Genomic DNA, 18,660 nt, shown 5'->3' with positions numbered 1-18,660 from the left:
TGGAAGGCTCAGGCGGGTACATCACTTGAGGTCAGGAGTTTGGACCTGCCTGGCCAACATGGCAAAACCCCATCTCCACTAAAAATACAGCAAATTAGACAGGTGTGGTGGTGGGTGCCTGTAATCCCAGCTACTCAGAAGGCTAAGGCAGGAGAATTGTTGGGACCCAGGAGGCAGAGGTTGCAGTGAGCTGAGATTGTGCCACTGCACTCCAACCTGGGCAAGACCCTGTCTCAAAAAAAAAAGAAAAATGAAAAAAAGTGAGTCACCATGCCCAGATGATCAAAGCAGTTTTTTTTTTTTTTTTTGAGAGAGAGTTTTGCTCTTGTTGCCCAGCTGGAGTGCAGTGGCGCAATCTTGGCTCACTGCAACCTCCGCCTCCTGAGTAGGGTTCAAGCGATTCTCCTACCTCAGCCTCCCGAGTAGCTGGGATTACAGGCACGCACCACCATGCCCAGCTAATATTTTATATTTTTAGTAGAGATGGGGTTTCATCGTGTTGGCCAGGCTGGTCTCGAACTTCTGACCTCAGGTGATCCATCCACCTCAGCCTCCCAAAGTGCAGGGATTACAGGTGTGAGCCACCGCACCTGGCCCAAAGCAGTTTTAAAAGAGTAATTTGCTGATAGTATCTAGGTTGGATTGAGGAGTGAAGAGATTCTGTAGGTAGGGGTTCAGTTAGGAGGCTATCGTAGACATAGAGTAGTAAATAATAAGGATTCCCAGGTAGGACTTGACAATGGAAAAAAAAAAAAAACAGTGATGAATTTGTGAGATGTTCTTTAGGAAAAATCAGTAGGGATACATGGCTCCTAGCAAGGTGCAGGAGAAATACAAGGAGAGATTTAAACATCTTTTTGAGCCATCAAAGCTGAGTGGCCAGGAGAATTAGGGTTCCTTTGTTGGAAGTAAATGTTCAGCAAGAGAAGCTTATTGATTGGGAAAGATGGTAAGTTCAGTTGCAGTCACGTTGAGGTCCATGTGGCAATGTCAAGCAGACAAGGGGACAAAGCTAAGGAAATGGGAGTCATGACAATGGAAGGGAATGAGACCTCCAAGAGGGAGGTCAAAGAGAGAAAGAAAGGTTGGGGGCCTGCACTGCTATTAGGCAGAACAGATACAACCAGCAAAGAGAGAGAAGGAATGGTTAGTGAGCAGGAGAATTCCTAAGGAAGAAAGACTCACCAAAGATCTCCAATGTGTAGGGGGCGTGCCCGGGGGAGAGAAGCCCTTTGGTCAGGAACCAGTCATTTTGCATAAGCATGCTCAGCCAGACTGCGAGGGATTAGGAAGTTAAGGTAGTGAAGAAGGAGAGGCAGAGAACATACTTCTTTGCTTTCTCTGTGAAACAGAAACAGTAAGTTTCACAAAAAGTCTGATACGTAGGCAGTTCCACGTTTTCTCTGGTGACATATTTAAAGTTAAATTGTTTTTCATATTAAGGATCTATTTCACAGGATCTAATAGAAATCTTCAATTGTAAATGTTATGCCTTGTCCCAGTTTTCCCAAAGGCTGGGAAAGATAATCTAGTTTTATTTTTTATTGGCTTTATTGAGATATAATTTACACAAAAGAAAATACATATATTTTATGTGTACCATTTGATGAGTTTTGAGAAATATACACCTGTGTAACCACCACCACCACAATTAGGAGGATAACCTAATTTTGATAATATGTGCTAATGTTTTTCAGGAACACAGTGGTTCCACTGTACCTTCCATTTTGAACAGGATGCAGACAAACCAGACTCCCCCAACCTATAACAAAACCAACAAGTTTACCTATGGCTTTCAGAACATAGTAGATGCTTATGGAATTGGAACTTACCGAGAGATAAATCCAGGTAAAAGAAAACTTGTTATTGTTTTTCTCTAGAGTGTTTTTGTTTGTTTGGTTGGCTTGGTTTGTTTTGAGACAGAGTCTCCCTCTGTTGCCCAGGCTGGAGTGCAGCGGCACGATTGTAGTTCACTGCAGTCTCAAACATCTGGCCTCAAGGGATCCTCCCACTTCAGCCTCCTGAATAGCTAGGACCACAAGCACACACCACCACACCTGGCTAATTTTTTATTTTTTATTATATGATTTCTTTTTTGAGACTGGGTCTCATTCTGTTGCCCAGGCTGTAGTGCAGTGGTGCAGTCATGGCCCACAGCAGCCTCAACCTCTCGGGCTCAAGTGATCCTCCTGCCTCAACCTCTGGGGTAGCTGGGGACAACAGGCCTGTGTGTTACCATGCCTGGCTAATTTTTAAAATTTTTTTACAGATGTGGTTTCACTATGTTGCCCAGGCTGATAATTTTTAATTTTTTTTAGAGATGGGGTATTGTCATGTTGTCCAAGCTAGTCTTGAATTCCTGGCTCAAGCAAGCCTCCTGCTTTGGCCTCCCCACGTGCTGGGATTACAGGTGTAAGCCACTATGCCCGGCCTTTTTGTTCATTGTTTCTTCTAACGCCTCACTTTAAATGCTGTTGAACAACTGATTTAAAATTAAAGATGTTAATCCAAGCACTTTTAGAGGCTGAGATGGGAGGATTGCTTGAGCCCAGGATTTCAAGATCAGTCTGGGCAACATAGTGAGACCCTATCTCTATTAAAAAATAAATAAAACATGTTGACACCTCAGCTCTTGTGTACTTCATGTGAAGAAGTGCCCATTCTGCCAGGGCGTGGTGGCTCATGCCTGTAATCCCAGCACTTTGGGAGGCTGAGGCACGTGGATCACATGAGGTCAGGAGTTCGAGACCAGCCTGGCCAACAGGGTGAAACCCCATCTCTACTAAAAATACAAAAATTAGCTGGGCATGGTGGTGTGCACCTGTAGTCCCAGCTACTCAGGAGACTGAGGCATGAGAATCACTTGAATCCAGGAGGTGGAGGTTGCAGTGAACCGAGATTGTGCTACTCACTCCAGCCTAGGCAACAGAGTAAGACTGTCTAAAAAAAAAAAAAAAAAAGAAAAAAAAGGTGCCCATTTAATGTAAAGAGCAGGTTTACTCTCAGGTAGGGTTCCTTTAAGAATTCATTGGCCGGGAGCGGTGGTTCATGCCTGTATTCCCAACACTTTGGGAGGACAAGAAGGGAGGATCACTTGACGTCAGAAGTTCGAGACCAGCCTGGCCAACATGGTGAAACCCCGTCTCTACTAAAAATACAAAAAAATTAGCCAGGCGTGGTGGTGCGTGCCTGTAATCCCAGCTACTCAAGAGGCTGAGGCAGGAGAATTGCTTGAATCCAGGAGGCAAAAGGTTGCAGTGAGCCGAAATTGTGCCACTGTACTCCAGCCTGGGTGACAGAACAAGACCCTGTCTCAAAAAGAAAAAAAAAAAAAAAATCAGACCGGATTCTTTAGTTTAGTTTTTTTTTTTTGAGACGAGTCTTGGTCTGTTGCCAGGCTGGAGTGCAGTGGCGCAATGTCAGCTCGGTGCAACCTCTGCCTCCCAGGTTCAAGCAATTCTCCTGCCTCAGCCTCCCAAGTAGCTGGGACTACAGGCCTGCACCATCATGCTTGGCTAATTTTTTTTGTATTTTAGTAGAGACGAAGTTTCACCATGTTGGCCAGGATGGTCTCGATCTCCTGACCTCGTGGTCCACCTGCCTTGGCCTCCCAAAGTGCTGGGATTACAGACGTGAGCCACTGCGCCTGTCCCAGACTGGACCCTTGAATGTGCTCTCACAGCCATTAAACAAACTGGACTTCACTAGCAAATCATTTGCAGGGGCTGCTTTAAGCCAAATGTTTCTTCTAAGATGTCTGATATTTTTAAAGGGCTTTTTTTTTTTGTTTCCCTGTTCCAAGATTAGACAGAGAAAATGTAGCAAGTATTGGCCATTTTAGGCACAGTAGAGATTTCTTCTATATTTGGAGAGCTAATTATTAAATCAAGAGTGTGAGGATTCATTTTCAGCTGGAGCCATACACAGTAACTGCTTTGCTCTGGACTTTATCCGTCTGTACGTTATCTGATATTTAGTTTTATACCACTGGGACATGGTTGCTGCCCAAAGAGAAGACAGCTGGCCTGTCCTGGGAACAGTCCCTCATGAGATAGAAGAGAATCAAAGAACAAATCAGTGTTGCCAGGGTTACACCTTCATTTCCTCTGTTCTTATTTGTTTAAATGTTATCAGAGCTGCCAGGCACAGTGGCTCATGCCTGTAATCTCTGATACTCAGGAGGCTGAGGCGGGAGGATTGCTTAAGGCCAGGAGTTCGGGAATAGCTTGGGCAAAATTATGAGATTCCAGCTTAAAAAAACATTATTTAAGTTATTAGTAATTAAAAAAAAAGTAACTGAGCATGGTGGCACATACCTGTAGTCGCAGCTATTTGGGAGGCTGAGGTGGGAGGACAACTTGAGTCCAGGGGTTGCAGGCTGCAGTGAGCTATGATGGCACCACTGCACTCCAGCCTGGGTGGCAGAGCAAAACCCCACCTCTCTTTTAAAAAAAAGTTATTGGCTGGGTGCGCTGGCTCACACCTGTAATCCCAGCACTTTGGGAGGCCAAGGGGGGCGGATCACCTGAGGTCAGGACTTTGAAACCAGCCTGGCCAACATGGCGAAACCCCCATCTCAAAAAAAAAAAAAGTTATTAATAGTACAAATGTCATTAGCCACTTTGTGAGGGTGTGTTGATTCTGCCATGAAAGATTTTCTCTGAGAGTCCTATCTGTCTGGCAGCTGGGGAATAAGTCACCTTATATTGATCTTAAGAGTATGGGGGCCGGGCGCAGTGGCTCACGCCTGTAATCCCAACACTTTGGGAGGCTGAGGTGGACAGATCACGAGGTCAAGAGATCAAGACCCTGTCTCACCATGTAAAAAATACAAAAATTAGCTGGGTGTGGTGGCACACGCCTATAGTCCCAGCTACTCAGGAGGCTGAGGCAGGAGAATCACTTGAACCCAGGAGATGGAGGTTATAGTGAGCTGAGATTAAGCCACTGCACTCCAGCCTGGTGACAGAGCAAGACTCCATCTCAAAAAAAAAAAAAGAGTACGGAAGTCCAGGTACAGTGGCTCATGCCTGTAATCCCAGCACTTTGGGAGGCCGAAGCGGGTAGATCATGAGGTCAGCAGTTCGACACCACCCTAACCAACATGGTAAAACCCCATTTCTACTAAAAATACAAAAATTAGCTGGGTGTGGTGGTGGGCATCTATAATCCCAGCTACTCAGGAGGCTGAGGCAGGAAAATCACTTGAACCTGGGAGGTAGAGGTTGCAGTAATCCAAGATTGTGCCAGTACCCTCCATCCTAGCTGACAGAGCAAGACTCTGTTAAAAAAAAAAAAAAAAAAAAGAGTATGGAAAAGAATGTGATATTTGTGGAATTGCTATGGTTTTATGTACTTGGTATTTTTCTTTTTTTGGTTTCTTTATAGCTCCATATACGATTATCACTTTCCCTTTTCTATTTGCTGTGATGTTTGGAGACTTTGGTCATGGCATTTTAATGACCCTTTTTGCTGTGTGGATGGTATTGAGGGAGAGCCGGATCCTTTCCCAGAAGAATGAGAATGAGGTAATGTTTAAGTTCATCTGCCTTGAACTGAAATTTTATAATTTCCCAAGCATTCATTGTGAATATTATGATCTGGGCCTGGCGCGCTGGCTCACGCCTGTAATGCCAGCACTTTGGGAGGCCGAGGCGGGCAGATCATGCGGTCAAGAAATCAAGACCATCCTGGCCAACGTGGTGAAACCCCGACTCTACTAAAATAGAAAAATTAGCTGGGCGTGGTGGTGCACGTCTGTAGTCCCAGCTACTTGGGAGGCTGAGGCAGGAGAATTGTTTGAACCAGGAGGTGGAGGTTGCAGTGAGCCGAGATCGCACCACTGCACTCCAGCCTGGTGACAGAGCAAGACTCTGTCTCAAAAAAAAAAAGAAAATTATGATCTGGAAGTCTTTTATCCATGAATTTATCAAAAGGGAGTAGAGAAGTTATGTTCATTTTAACACTAAACAGGACATGTGCTAGCCAGAAGTGGTAGTGTGTGCCTGTAGTCCCAGCAACTTGGAGGCTGAGGCAGGAGAATCACTTGAGCCCAGGAATTTGAGACTAGCCTAGGCAACATAGTGAGACCTTATCTCTGAAAAAAATAAAAATTATTTAGGTTGGTGCAAAAGTTGTTGAGGTTTTGGCCATCACTTTTAGTGGCCAAAACCACAATAACTTTTGCACCAATCTAATAAAAATAAAAAAAATAAAGAGGCCACATACTGTGAAAGTGACTATCTCATTAGCATTGTATTTTGGCCTTTACTTCAAGCTCTCTGAACCAGGATGGGGTAAAGTAGTGCCAGAGAAAGGGGCTGGCATATTCTGAATAACGTTGTCACAATGTGAGCTGCAGCGAGTACATTCTCATTACTTCTTTCTTCTGGTTCCCAGATGTTTAGCACTGTGTTCAGTGGTCGATACATTATTCTGTTGATGGGTGTGTTCTCCATGTACACTGGCCTCATCTACAATGATTGCTTTTCCAAGTCTCTTAATATCTTTGGGTCATCCTGGAGTGTACGGCCGATGTTTACTTATAATTGGACGTAAGTTGCAGAAGAAGCTAAAATTCAAAGCTTATGCCTTTCATGTTCAGCCCTGATTTTTAAGATAAGTGGTAAACTGACACTTCTTTAGGAAGTGGTGACAGTGTCTCCTCATTCATGCTCCACACTGTGAGGTGCTTTGTGATTTGTTCTGCAAGTGTCAAGGAACTAAGACTAGGAATGATTTTTTTGTTTGTTGGTTTGAAACTAAAAGCAGATTCTCCAGTTCCCTACTTGATTTGTGTGTTTGTGTGTTTTTCTTTTTATCATTTTGGATCCCTCAATCTCAGCTGCTAGTCTCTCCTCTTTATTTTTCCCCCTTCCATTTTATTGAAGAGACAAGATAGCTATACTAATTTATTTTGGGGTCGATTTCTGGACCCCTGTTGTTTCCTTCTCTTGTTAGAAAATAAATGTGACTTTTTCCCTGTCATGGTAGGGAAGAGACGCTTCGAGGGAACCCTGTTCTACAGCTGAACCCAGCCCTCCCTGGAGTGTTTGGTGGACCATACCCTTTTGGCATTGATCCAGTAAGAGGACTTCCTTCCTATATGCTAACCTCAAATTTTTTAACGGTAACCCTGAAGCGAGATAATTAGAGTGAAGATAAATAGTTATGTAGGCTTTCATTGGACACGGTGGCTCATGCCTGTAATTCTAGCGCTTTGGGAAGCTGAGGAGCTTGGATCATCTGAGGTCAGGAGTTCGAGACCAGCCTGGCCAACATAGTGAAACCGTGTCTCTACTGAAAATACAAAAATTAGCTGGGCGTGGTGGCGCATGCCTGTAGTCCCAGCTACCCTGGAGACCGAGGCAGTAGAATCTCTTGAACCCAGGAGGTGGAGGTTGCAGTGAGCAGAGATCACACCACTGCACTCCAGCCTGGGTGACAGAGCAAGACTCCATCTCAAAACAAACGAACAGACAAACAAACAAAAATAGTTATGTGGGTTTTCGTTGACGTATTTTTGGGAAACCTTGATGTATGTCTTCAGAGGACTTCTAAGTCATAAGAGACCCAAGTGCCTTGAGGAGCCACGTACTTTTCCCTGCACTGCTTATTTCTGATGTGGTTAATAATATTGACTCTGGGAAGACTGATTTTCAAGACTCCTTCCCAGTTCTTAATTTATTTCTGCTTAGTTTTTTGTTGTTGTTGTTGTTAGCAGATATTTTAACACAGCAGAAATATCCTTTTTCTGTGGATTTTAGACTTGCATTCTTATATTTATAAACTTATAAAAACTTATCCCAGAATTAATTTTGTTTTTCAAATACTTAGGCAAATTAAGTATGATCAAATCTTTTTTATTGTGTGCTGTAAAAATGGAATGGCAGCAAGAATTTAATACAGGGCATCTGGTTGCTGAGAAAAAGTAAAAATAATACAGGCTTGGTGAAGTGGCTCACACCTGTAATCTCAGCCCTTTGGGATGCAGAGACAGGCAGATTGCTTGAGGTCAGGAGTTCAAGACCAGCCTGGCCAACATGGTGAAACCTTATCTCTATTAAAAATACATAAATTGGGGCCGGGCGCGGTGGCTCAAGCCTGTAATCCCAGCACTTTGGGAGGCCGAGGCGGGTGGATCACGAGGTCAAGAGATCGAGACCATCCTGGTCAACATGGTGAAACCCCGTCTCTACTAAAAATACAAAAAATTAGCTGGGCACAGTGGTGCGTGCCTGTAATCCCAGCTACTCAGGAGGCTGAGGCAGGAGAATTGCCTGAACCCAGGAGGCGGAGGTTGCGGTGAGCTGAGATCGCGCCATTGCACTCCAGCCTGGGTAATGAGCGAAATTCCGTCTCAAAAAAATAAAAAAAATAAAAAAAATTAAAAAAAATACATAAATTGGCTGGGCATGGTAGCATGTGCCTGTAGTACAGCTACTTAGGAGGCTGAGGCAGGAGAATTGCTTGAACCCGGGAGGAAGAGATTGCAGTGAGCCCAGATTGTGCCACTGCACTCCAGCCTGGGGGATATAGCAAGATTCCATCTCAAAAAAATAGATGGAATGACAGTACCACAGGGCTACAATTAGCAAAACGTAGACTGTGGGAAAATATTTAAGATAAACAGCCCAATTTATTCAAAAGATATTTTGTAAGGAATAAAAAAGGAAAGATGGAAGGAGAACTTATAGTTTAGAGACTCAAGAGATCTATCTACAGTCATAATGTATAGGCCGGGTACGGTGGCTCACACCTGTAATCCCAGCACTTTGGGAGGCCAAGGTGGGCAGATCACTTGAGGTCAGGAATTCCAGACCAACCTGGGCAACATAGCAAAACCCTGTGTGGTGGTGCATGCCTGTAGTCCCAGCTACACGGGAGGCTGGGGCAGGAGAGTCGCTTGAACCTGGGAGGTGGAGGTTGCAGTGAGCCAAGATCGTGCCACTGCACTCCAGCCATCGCAACAGAGCAAGAGACTCTGTCTCAAAAAAAAAAAAAAAAGTACGGATCTTATCTAGACCCTGCTTTGAATAAATTAATTGTTTTTTTAAAAAAAGTTTTGGACATAATCAGAGAAATTTGAATATTGACTGTTTTATGACATTAAAAAATCATTGTTGATGCATTTAGGTATGATGACAATATTGTGGTCATTTTTTTTTTTTTTTAAGATGGGATTTCACCATGATGGCCAGGCTGGTCTTGAACTCCTGACCTCAGGTGATTCACCCACCTTGGCCTCCCAAAGTGCTAGGATTACAGGCATGAGCCACAGTGCCCAGCCTTTTTTTTTTTTTTTTTTTTTTTTTTTTTAAGTCATGTTTTAAAAATAAGTCCTGGCTGGGCATGGTGGCTCACACCTGTAATCCCAGCACTTTGGGAGGCCAAGGTGGGTGGATCACATCAGGAGATTGAGACCTTCCTGGCTAACACTGTGAAACCCCGTCACTACTAAAAATACAAAAAATTAGCTGGGCGTGGTGACATGCACCTGTAGTCCCAGCTACTCAGGAGGCTGAGGCAGGAGAATTGCTTGAGCCCCAGAGGCAGATGTTGCAGTGAGCTGAGATGACGCCACTGCACTCAAGCCTGGGCAACAGAGTAAGACTCCATCTCAAAAAAAGTCTATACTGGCTGGGTGCACTGGCTCAAACCTGTAATCCCAGCACTTTGGGAGGCCAAGGCAGGCCTCAGGCTGGACCTGAGGTCAGGAGTTTGAGACCAGCCTGGCTAACATGGTGAAACCCTGTTTCTACTAAAAATAAAAAATTAGCTGGGCATGGTGGTGTGTGCCTGTAATCTCAGCTACTTGGGAGGCCAAGGCAGGAGAATTGCTTAAACTTGGGAGGCGGAGGTTGCAGTGAGGCAAGATCACAAACACTGCACTCCAGGCCTAGACAAAAAGAGCAAAACTTCAGCCGGGTGTGGTGGCTCATGCCTGTAATGTAATCTCAGCACTTTGGGAGGCCGAGGTGGGCGATCACCTGAGGTCAGGAGTTCAAGGACCAGCCTGGCCAACCTGGTGAAACCCTGTCTTTAAAAAAAAAAAAAAAAAAAAAAAAAGAGCGAAACTTCATCTTAATCAATCAATCAATCAAATAAGTCTTTTCCTTTTTGACATCTATGCTGAAATATTTACAGGTAAAATGACAAGATATCTGGACTTTGCTTCATAATAACATGGAGATGAGTGAGTGGCAATAATCTTGTTTCCCAAGTCCAAAGGTGATAGTAATTTTTGAAGCATTCTCCTCAAAAGCAAGATTAAAAAAAAAAAATTCTTGAAGCAGAGTAATAGGTGCATAGGAGTTTGTTTTACCTGTCTGCTTAAGTATCTGTTTAGAATTTTCCATAATAAATAATAATGATGAATAAATAAAAACTGTTCTTTTAAACAGAGGAATATTTTTCCCTTTGAGAATTCTTTATAATGCCTTTTCGTTTTCTCGGATTATGACAGATTTGGAACATTGCTACCAATAAACTGACCTTCTTGAACTCTTTTAAGATGAAGATGTCTGTTATCCTTGGTATCATCCATATGCTGTTTGGAGTCAGCCTGAGCCTATTCAACCACATGTGAGTTGTTCCATTTCTGTCATAAGAATGTGTGTAGTTTAGAGAATGCTAAAGAAATCATGACATCTTTGGGGAGGGATTCATAACATAGAACCTCATTCTACATTACAGAAGTGCTTTTCTAAAAATTTAATGGTCTGGCTGGGCATGGTGGCTCACGCCTGTAATCCCAGCACTTTGGGAAGCCAAGTCAGGTGGATCACCTGAGCTCAGGAGTTCAAAACCAGCCTGGCCAACATGGTGAAACCCCCTCTCTACTAAAAATACAAAAATCAGCTGGGTGTGGTGGCACGCGCCTGTAATCCCAGCTACTCGGGAGGCTGAGGCAAGGGAATCACTTGAACCTGGAAGGCAAAGGTTGCAGTGAGCCGAGATGGCGCCACGGCACTCCAGCCTGGGTAACAGAGCAAGACTCCATCTCAAAAAAAAATTTTTTTAATTAAAAAAGAAATTTCATGATCTGGCCTGGTGCAGTGACTTATACCTGTAACCCCATCACTCTGGGAGGCTGAGGTGGGTGGATCACTTGAGGTCACGAATTTGAGACCAGCTGGGCGAACATGGTGAAACTCCGTCTCTACTAAAAATATAAAAAATTAACCAGGCGTGGTGGCAGGCACCTGTAATCCCAACTACTCAGGAGGCTGAGGGAGGAGAATTGCTTGAACCCAGGAGACAGAGGTTGCAGTGAGCCAAGATCACACCACTGCACTGCAGCCTGGGTGAAACCCCATCTCAAAAAGAAAAATTTCATGGTCTTAAATGAGACTTAATATTAGTTCTTTAACAATTTACTGTTCCAGTAAAGATCCTTGAAAAAAACTTGAGCAATTTTCATCAAAATAAGTGAGTTATTTTTCTTCTATGATGTGCAACTGACATAAAATTATGAGCTGTGGACCAGGTGCAGTGGCTCATGCCTATAATCCCAGCACTTCAGGAGGCCAAGGTGGGAAGATCGCTTGAGCCCAGGAGTTCAAGACAAGCATGGGTAACACAAGAGACCCCATCTCTACAAAAAGAAAAAAAAAGATATGAACTGTGGTCTCAGAATGTACTAGATTTTTCCATTCTCTTTCTCATGGAGAGAATGGTGGGGATGGTATTGGAGCCGTTTAAGGTTCAGAAGTTTGAGGCCTGGCGAAATGGCTCACGCCTGTCATCCTAGCACTTTGGGAGGCCGAGGCAGGCAGATTACCTGAGGTCAAGAGTTTAAGACCAGCCTGGCCAACATAGCAAAACCCCGTCTCTACAAAAAATATGAGCTGGGCGTGGTGGCACATGTCTGTAGTCCCAGCTACTCGGGAGGCTGAGATAAGAGTATCACCTAATCCCAGGGAGGTGGAGGCTGCAATGAGCCAAGATTGCACAACTGTACTGCAGCCTGGGTCGCAGAGTGAGACTCTGTCTCAAAAAAAAAAAAAAAAAAGCAACAACAAAACAAACCAAGGTTCAGAAATTTGACCATAATAGTTAATCCTGCATTGTCTCTGTTGCCTCCAGCTTCTGGTTGCTGCTTCTTAAAGTGATAAAGAGAGAATTGAGGGGGTACTAAGTAGAAAAATCTAGTGGATACTCCATTCAGTGTAGGAGTGGCCCTAGGCCTATTTATTTACCCTTAACATTTTTTTTCTCTCTCCTTTTTAGCTATTTCAAGAAACCCCTGAATATCTACTTTGGATTTATTCCTGAAATAATCTTCATGACTTCTTTATTTGGCTATTTGGTTATCCTTATTTTTTACAAGTGGACGGCCTATGATGCTCATACATCTGAGAATGCACCAAGCCTTCTGATCCATTTCATAAACATGTTCCTCTTTTCCTACCCAGAGTCTGGTTATTCAATGTTATATTCTGGACAGGTATGTCAGCACAGAGGCGGGGCTGTCTGAGATGATTGTCCTTGATCAGGAAGACAGATGTTTCTCTGACCCTAAAAAATTTATAACTGCCCTTCTATGGAACAATTCTAGGGCTTTGTTACAAAATGTGCTAATTATTTTGAGAAACTGTCTAGCATTATTCATAGATCAGTAAGAAAGTACTGTTGGGGGAAATTTGTGCCAGATTTGGAAACTGGAAACTGCGTATGTGATCAGTAGACTTTTATATGATGGACCTTTTCCTTCTTCTTACTCTGCAGAAAGGAATTCAGTGTTTCCTGGTAGTGGTTGCCCTACTGTGTGTACCCTGGATGCTGCTGTTTAAACCACTGGTCCTTCGCCGGCAGTATTTGAGAAGGAAGCATTTGGTAAGTGTATTTCTACTGCTAAAAGTTACTAGACTTTTTATTTTTCAAGATCAAGGCAATTCCCCAGTGGATATAATTAATTGAGCACAAATCTGTATACTCTGTTTTGTTTTTGTTTGTTTTGAGACTGAGTCTCCCTCTGTTGCCCAGGCTGGGATACAGTGGCACGATCTTGGCTCACTGCAACCTCTGCCTCCTGGGTTCAAGCAATTCTGCTGCCTCAGCCTCCCAAGTAGCTGCCACCACCACACCCAGCTAATTTTTGTATTTTTGGTAAAAATGGGGTTTCACCATGTTGGCCAGGCTGGTATTGAACTCCTGAGCTCATGATCTGCCCACCTTGGCCTCCCAAAGTGCTGGGATTATAGGTGTGAGCCACTGCGCCCAGCCACAAATCTGGTATACTCTTAAAATGCATTTGTGGCTGGGTGCGGTGGCTCACGCCTGTAATCCCAGCACTTAAGCACTTCAGGAGGCTGAGGTGGGTGGATCACTTGAGGCCAGAAGTTTGAGACCAGCCTGGCCAACATGGTGAAACCCCATCTTTACTAAAAATACAAAAATTAGCCATTTATGCTGGCTTGCACCTGTAGTCCCAGCTACTTGGGAGGCTGAAGTGGAAGGATCACTTGAACCTGGGAGGCAGAGGTTGCAGTCAGCTGAGATTGTCCCACTGCACTACAACCTGGGGGACAAGAGCGAGACTCTGTCTCAAAAACAAACAAAAAAACGTATTGGTCTTATGTCCCAGCACCAGCACTCAGCCTGCCAAGTCAGAGAAACGTATTTGCTGCTCGGACATATCTGGATACAGCTTTGAGTTGCTGGGGTAGAGAAAAGTCACACATTTTTACCTTTCCTGGTCATGCTTTGCTCACGCTGTGATCAGCAAAATGTAGGCCTGTCTAGATGTAGCATCAGCCAAAGCCAAGCAAGGCTGCAAGAGCTGCAGACAGGTGAACTCACTCATGTGATTTGCCTGGGCAACCCACAGGACTGACACTGAGACATTTTCTTTTCAAATGAGACTGCGATATTTTCACTGACCAAAACATCAGGGAAAAAGGTTTGATTTAAAGCTCGTTGATTTTTTTTTTTTAAAGCAGCATACATACATGTGTTTACTTAATGTCTGTGTGTATATGAATACACACACACACAGTTAAATTTGCCAGATGTTCAGTATCATGCGTAACTTCTGGCTATCCAATAACACTTTACACTGTCTGAGAAAACCCAAATGATCTTGTTGCATGACTCTTAAACGGCTGTTAGATGATGACTCCTGTTGGAGAGCAGCTGAGTTACAAGACCCTCCTTCTCCCTTTTCTGACCATCTTCATCCTTCCATGTACCCTCCATTCGTCTCCCCCTTCACTCCCTCCCTCTTTTGTTTTCTTTCCCCTTCCTCTTTTCTTCCATTCACTATCAGGAAGGGCAACCTGTGGAGGCCCCAGTCAGCCCAACCCCGAGCCAACAGGGACTAGAGGCAGCAGCGGCTGCAACAGTGAGTGAATTAAAACCAACAAACCATCACATTTCGTTTAAAGAGGTGGCAAACAGTACAGCAGGATTCTTTTTAACTATATTGAGAGCATGGGACATGTGTGCTCTTGGGAAATATGTCCTTGTTGCTCACTGAGACGATGACAGAAGAGATTTCCACCTCTTAAGAATAGATTCTGGCATCATCTTTAGCATTGGTCTACTAAGTTTCTATTCAAATATGTAAGTACAGGCATGTCCATGGGAACAAAGTGGCTGTTGTACCCTCACTGAGTCTCGTCATCTTAATCCAAGATGGCGGCTCTTGGACTCACCCACTTTCATGTCTGTATTTTGTGACCACGTATTGGATGATTTTTCAGCATAGAAGGAGAATATCTCGTGCGATTCTTGAATTGATTTTCCTGCACTTTAGAGTTCTACTTTAGAGTGATGCTTGGACATTTGATCTTTTTTAGTAGTAACTTACCTTCTTTTTTAAAAGTGAAAGTTTATACATGTTTACTTTTTTGTGAGAGACTCAGAAGACCTCACATGTCCTCAGCTGTCCTAGTGAGACCTCCACTCTCTGATGTGTCCTGTGTACTGTCGTCAGGTGTCATAATCAAAGTGATCTGTCATGATCCTTCCCTCTTCTGATACTAATTCAAGATTCAGTAACAGCACTTGTAATATTTGTCCTTAAAAACATCTTTTAACCAAAATCTTATAATGCACAAATATCATAAGTTATGAATGAATCTGTAAAAGTCTTACCATTAGTGATTACTTATTACTTCTATGTGCTAGCAGCATATGCTCCTTTAAATAAAATGAAAGATTTAGATGGATTACCATTTCCTTCATTAAGTGTTTCTGACCATTTTAAACTTGGAAAACTTCTTATGGTCATCCTTCTGGAACTAGTCTAACAGGGATGAAATTTTGGGTCAGAAAAAATTTTATTCTTGCTGCTTACAATATATTTTTAAGTAGGGACTTCCCTATGAGAAATTTTAAAAATCTTTAGAACTCATACTACCTATTGTCGACATCTTTTCCACATACTTTTCTTTCTGCTAGTCTTAGCCTACATAAGATGTACTTCTGAGAGGATCTTAATGCATTTAAGTCTGGCAACCTCTTCTGTGATAAATTCCAAGTTAAAAGCCCCCTGTCTGGAAATCTGCACATTCATAGGGTCTTCTTATCCCACTGATTCTTTAGCCAAACATCTGTTTCTGGAGAGCAGCCTGAAGGCATCAGGATGATCATTCTACAAGAAAGACTCTGGATTTTTGACACCAGAGGGCTGGGGATATGACCAGTGATCTGGTTTTGTTCTGTTCTTTGTCCTCTTGGTTGTCTGTGAGTGAAATATCACAGTTTAATTTTTATTTTCTTTTTTCTGCTGACATGTGTCTCTCATCCCCCTTCCTGTAACTCTCATTCCTGTGTTCTGAAGGGATCCTTGTTAGTGTGTGGCTGGGAGATTTAACCTATCTGTCCCTCAGTTTATCTGCTAGTTGGAGAAAGCTTCAGAAATGGCCTTCTACTTTGGGAGCCTTGAACCTTGAAGCCTTCCTCCTGTATCCCATAACCCAGCCCAGGATATGCAGGAGTTCCCTCCTGTGCCCTTTGCTGCATTTTCCATCTACCTTCGGAGGGTTGCCAGGTGGAATATGTGCATGGCCTGGAGGTGTCCAGGCTCCAGTAGTTCACGAGTCTGTACATCAGAGTCACCTGGCAGACTTTGAATTTGTTTCTTAGGGTATTAAAACAAGTAAGTAGAAGAAGAAGTAAAAGTGGCCCATAATTTCATGGCCCTGACAATCCCCTGCTGACATAAAAATAAATAAATAAATAAAGCAATAGGTGCATTTGGCTAGAGAATGCATATAGTGCTAACTAGGAAGAAAACCTGCTGCCCCCACATCCTCTCCAGGGGGCATTGTTAACAGGTAGGGGGCTTCCCTCTTGACAGATATCTGCCCATCTTCTATTGATAGGTGTGTGTGTGCTCTATGCTTGTACAGAAAGACACATGATGAATTGTGTTTTAAACTGTGGCGCTCTTCTGCCTCTCTATTACATTCTTTAAAAGTTAGTGTATCTTGAAGATTGTTTCACAGCGATAATCACTCTTTTTTATAGTAGCCTAGTATTCCACAGGCTATTCCAGTGGATACGCCAGAGTCATTCTCTCTTTGATGGATGTGTTGGTTGTTTCCAGTTCTTTGCTGTCACAAACAACAGTGCGGGAATATCCTCGTCCTTTTTCTTTTTTGAGACAGAGTCTCTGTCACCCAAGCTGGAGTACAGTGGTCCAATCTCAGCTCACTGCAACCTCCGCCTCCGGGTTTCAGTGATTCTCCTGCCTCAGCCTCCAGAGTAGCTGGGATTACAGGCGCCCACCACCATACCTAATTTTTTTTTTTTTTTTTTTTTGAGATAGAGTTTCACTCTTATTGCCCAGACTGGAGTGTAGTGGTGTGATCTCGGCTCACTGCAACCTCCGCTTCCCAGGTTCAAGCGATTCTCCTTCCTCAGTCTCCCTAGTAGCTGGGACTACAGGCACCTGCCACCACGCCCGGCTAATTTTTGTATTTTTAGTAGAGTCAAGGTTTCACCATTTGGCCAGGCTGGTCTTGAACTCCTGACCATGTGATCCACCCACCTCGGCCTCCCAAAGTGCTGGGATTACAGGCGTGAACCACCCCGCCCGGGTCTAATTTTTGTATTTTTAGTAGAGACCAGGTTTTGCCATATTGGCCAGGCTGGTCATGAACTTTTGACCTCAGGTGATTCACCTGACTCAGCCTCCCAAAATGCTGGGATAACAAGCATAAGCTGCCATGCCCAGCCCCTTGTCTATATATCTTACCAAAGTTTTGCAAGCCTATATGTTCCAGCAGTGGGATTGCTGAGTCTCAGAGTGTTCATGCATTTTAAATTTTGATAAACCCTTCGTGATGATGTTACAATTTGTACTTGGGAAAATATTTTTAAAATACAGATTTATTGGGCCCCACCCCAGTTTCTGGGAGTAGTATTTGAGGATTTCTATTTAAAATGCAGCTTTTGGTGTGATTCTAATGCAGCTGGTTCTATCCCATCTATTAAATTTATAATTTCTGGGAGTAGTATTTGAGGATTTCTATTTAAAATGCAGCTTTTGGTGTGATTCTAATGTACCTGGTTCTCTGACCAGCGTGTAAGAACTACTGCTAGAGGAGGAGGGAGGATTTGTACAAACACAGGTCTGAGCTGGGCATTAAACTGTGACAAGAGCTGTGGCAAAAAGTGCACACCAGAAGGTGAAGCTAAGGACGAGGAGCGCAGGGCAGCTGCGCAGGCCTCCTGCTCACCACTCGTACCGCTGCCTGAAGGCCAGGTTGTAGGAGAGCTGCCCGCGAGCTCTTGCCTTATTTGGCCCTCTGGATAGAAACCGTATGAAGTGGTTCTGGGGGCTGCTGTTTAAATTCCTTTTCATGCCATGGTAGGTTAGCACTAATTGGGATCTGTGAGACTTAACCCATTTCTCCCTGGTTTTTGTTCCCAAAGAGTCTTTTTTGCCTTGGGTTTGGAAAAACTCAAGATTTTTTAAAACAAGTTGACTTTAAAATTCTACTTTTGGAGACTCTACCAAAGACTGTACCTGTGAACTCAGAAGAAGCAAATGCCTCATCAGTATCTGCCCACAGGCCTGTGGAATCATTGTTTTAACATTCCAGAGCCCTGGACTGAAGGAAAGGACCCCCCTCCTTTTTTAAAACTCAGTACTTTCTAGCCACAAGTGAATGTACATTACGCGTTTTTTTCTTCTGTGACCTTGGAAGGTCTTTGTTCCTGAGCAGAGACATGGTACATTTCTGGAAGATGTTGCTGGAATTCTTAGACTCCTGTTAAAAACTTATCAGACTAGGGTACAGTCACCATGTCATTTGGCCCCCCTTCCTCTTAGAAAGTCTAATTGTTAGTTCCAGAAAGCTTAGGCCCTTGCAGGCTTTACAGATAGAGGTGCACTTGATCTGAGAATCTGTTCGTAGCAAGGTTTTCGTTAAAGCAGAATTCTCAATTAGCGTTGACCCAGGTGAGGCTGGTTCCTCTTGACATGGCAGACAGAACTGCATATTTCCTCTGAAGCAGCGTAAGGTGGTAATTGTAGGTTGGGCTGAGGCTGGGGAGGTGGTGGTTGGGGTGGAACACTTGTTTGATTTTACTTAGCTGTTCAATCAGTGGGTTTTGTTTTTGTTCTTAGACTATATGCTTTTCTAAGGTTTGTGTTACTAACCATCGCCCTTCCCACCTCACAGAATGTCATATGAAAGCCCAGGC

At 43.6% G+C, this 18,660-nt stretch overlaps 1 protein-coding gene across 14 annotated transcripts in view; it reads left to right on the top strand.

The window, feature by feature from the left end:
- The window catches only part of ATP6V0A1 (ATPase H+ transporting V0 subunit a1), a 65,067-nt gene that overhangs the window by 30,429 nt on the left and 15,978 nt on the right, over positions 1–18,660 (top strand). For 8 of the 14 annotated variants that reach the window (XM_064369320.1, XM_064369314.1, XM_064369319.1 and 5 more), the window contains exons 11-17: positions 1,698–1,848; positions 5,389–5,528; positions 6,400–6,554; positions 6,994–7,084; positions 10,466–10,584; positions 12,232–12,448; positions 12,730–12,837. In XM_064369320.1, coding sequence (XP_064225390.1) covers positions 1,698–1,848; positions 5,389–5,528; positions 6,400–6,554; positions 6,994–7,084; positions 10,466–10,584; positions 12,232–12,448; positions 12,730–12,837 — 981 coding nt within the window. Of the gene's footprint in view, positions 1–1,697; positions 1,849–5,388; positions 5,529–6,399; positions 6,555–6,993; positions 7,085–10,465; positions 10,585–12,231; positions 12,449–12,729; positions 12,838–14,269; positions 14,345–18,660 lie in introns of all 14 variants that reach the window. The other 6 variants (XM_064369310.1, XM_064369309.1, XM_064369315.1 and 3 more) reach the window with 1 other exon arrangement.

This window comes from Aotus nancymaae, unplaced genomic scaffold, assembly GCF_030222135.1.
Source record: "Aotus nancymaae isolate 86718 unplaced genomic scaffold, 86718_ANA_hifiasm-v0.15.2.pri h1tg000089l, whole genome shotgun sequence".
Classification (NCBI taxonomy): domain Eukaryota; kingdom Metazoa; phylum Chordata; class Mammalia; order Primates; family Aotidae; genus Aotus; species Aotus nancymaae.
This window is presented reverse-complemented; position numbering and strand designations above follow the sequence as displayed.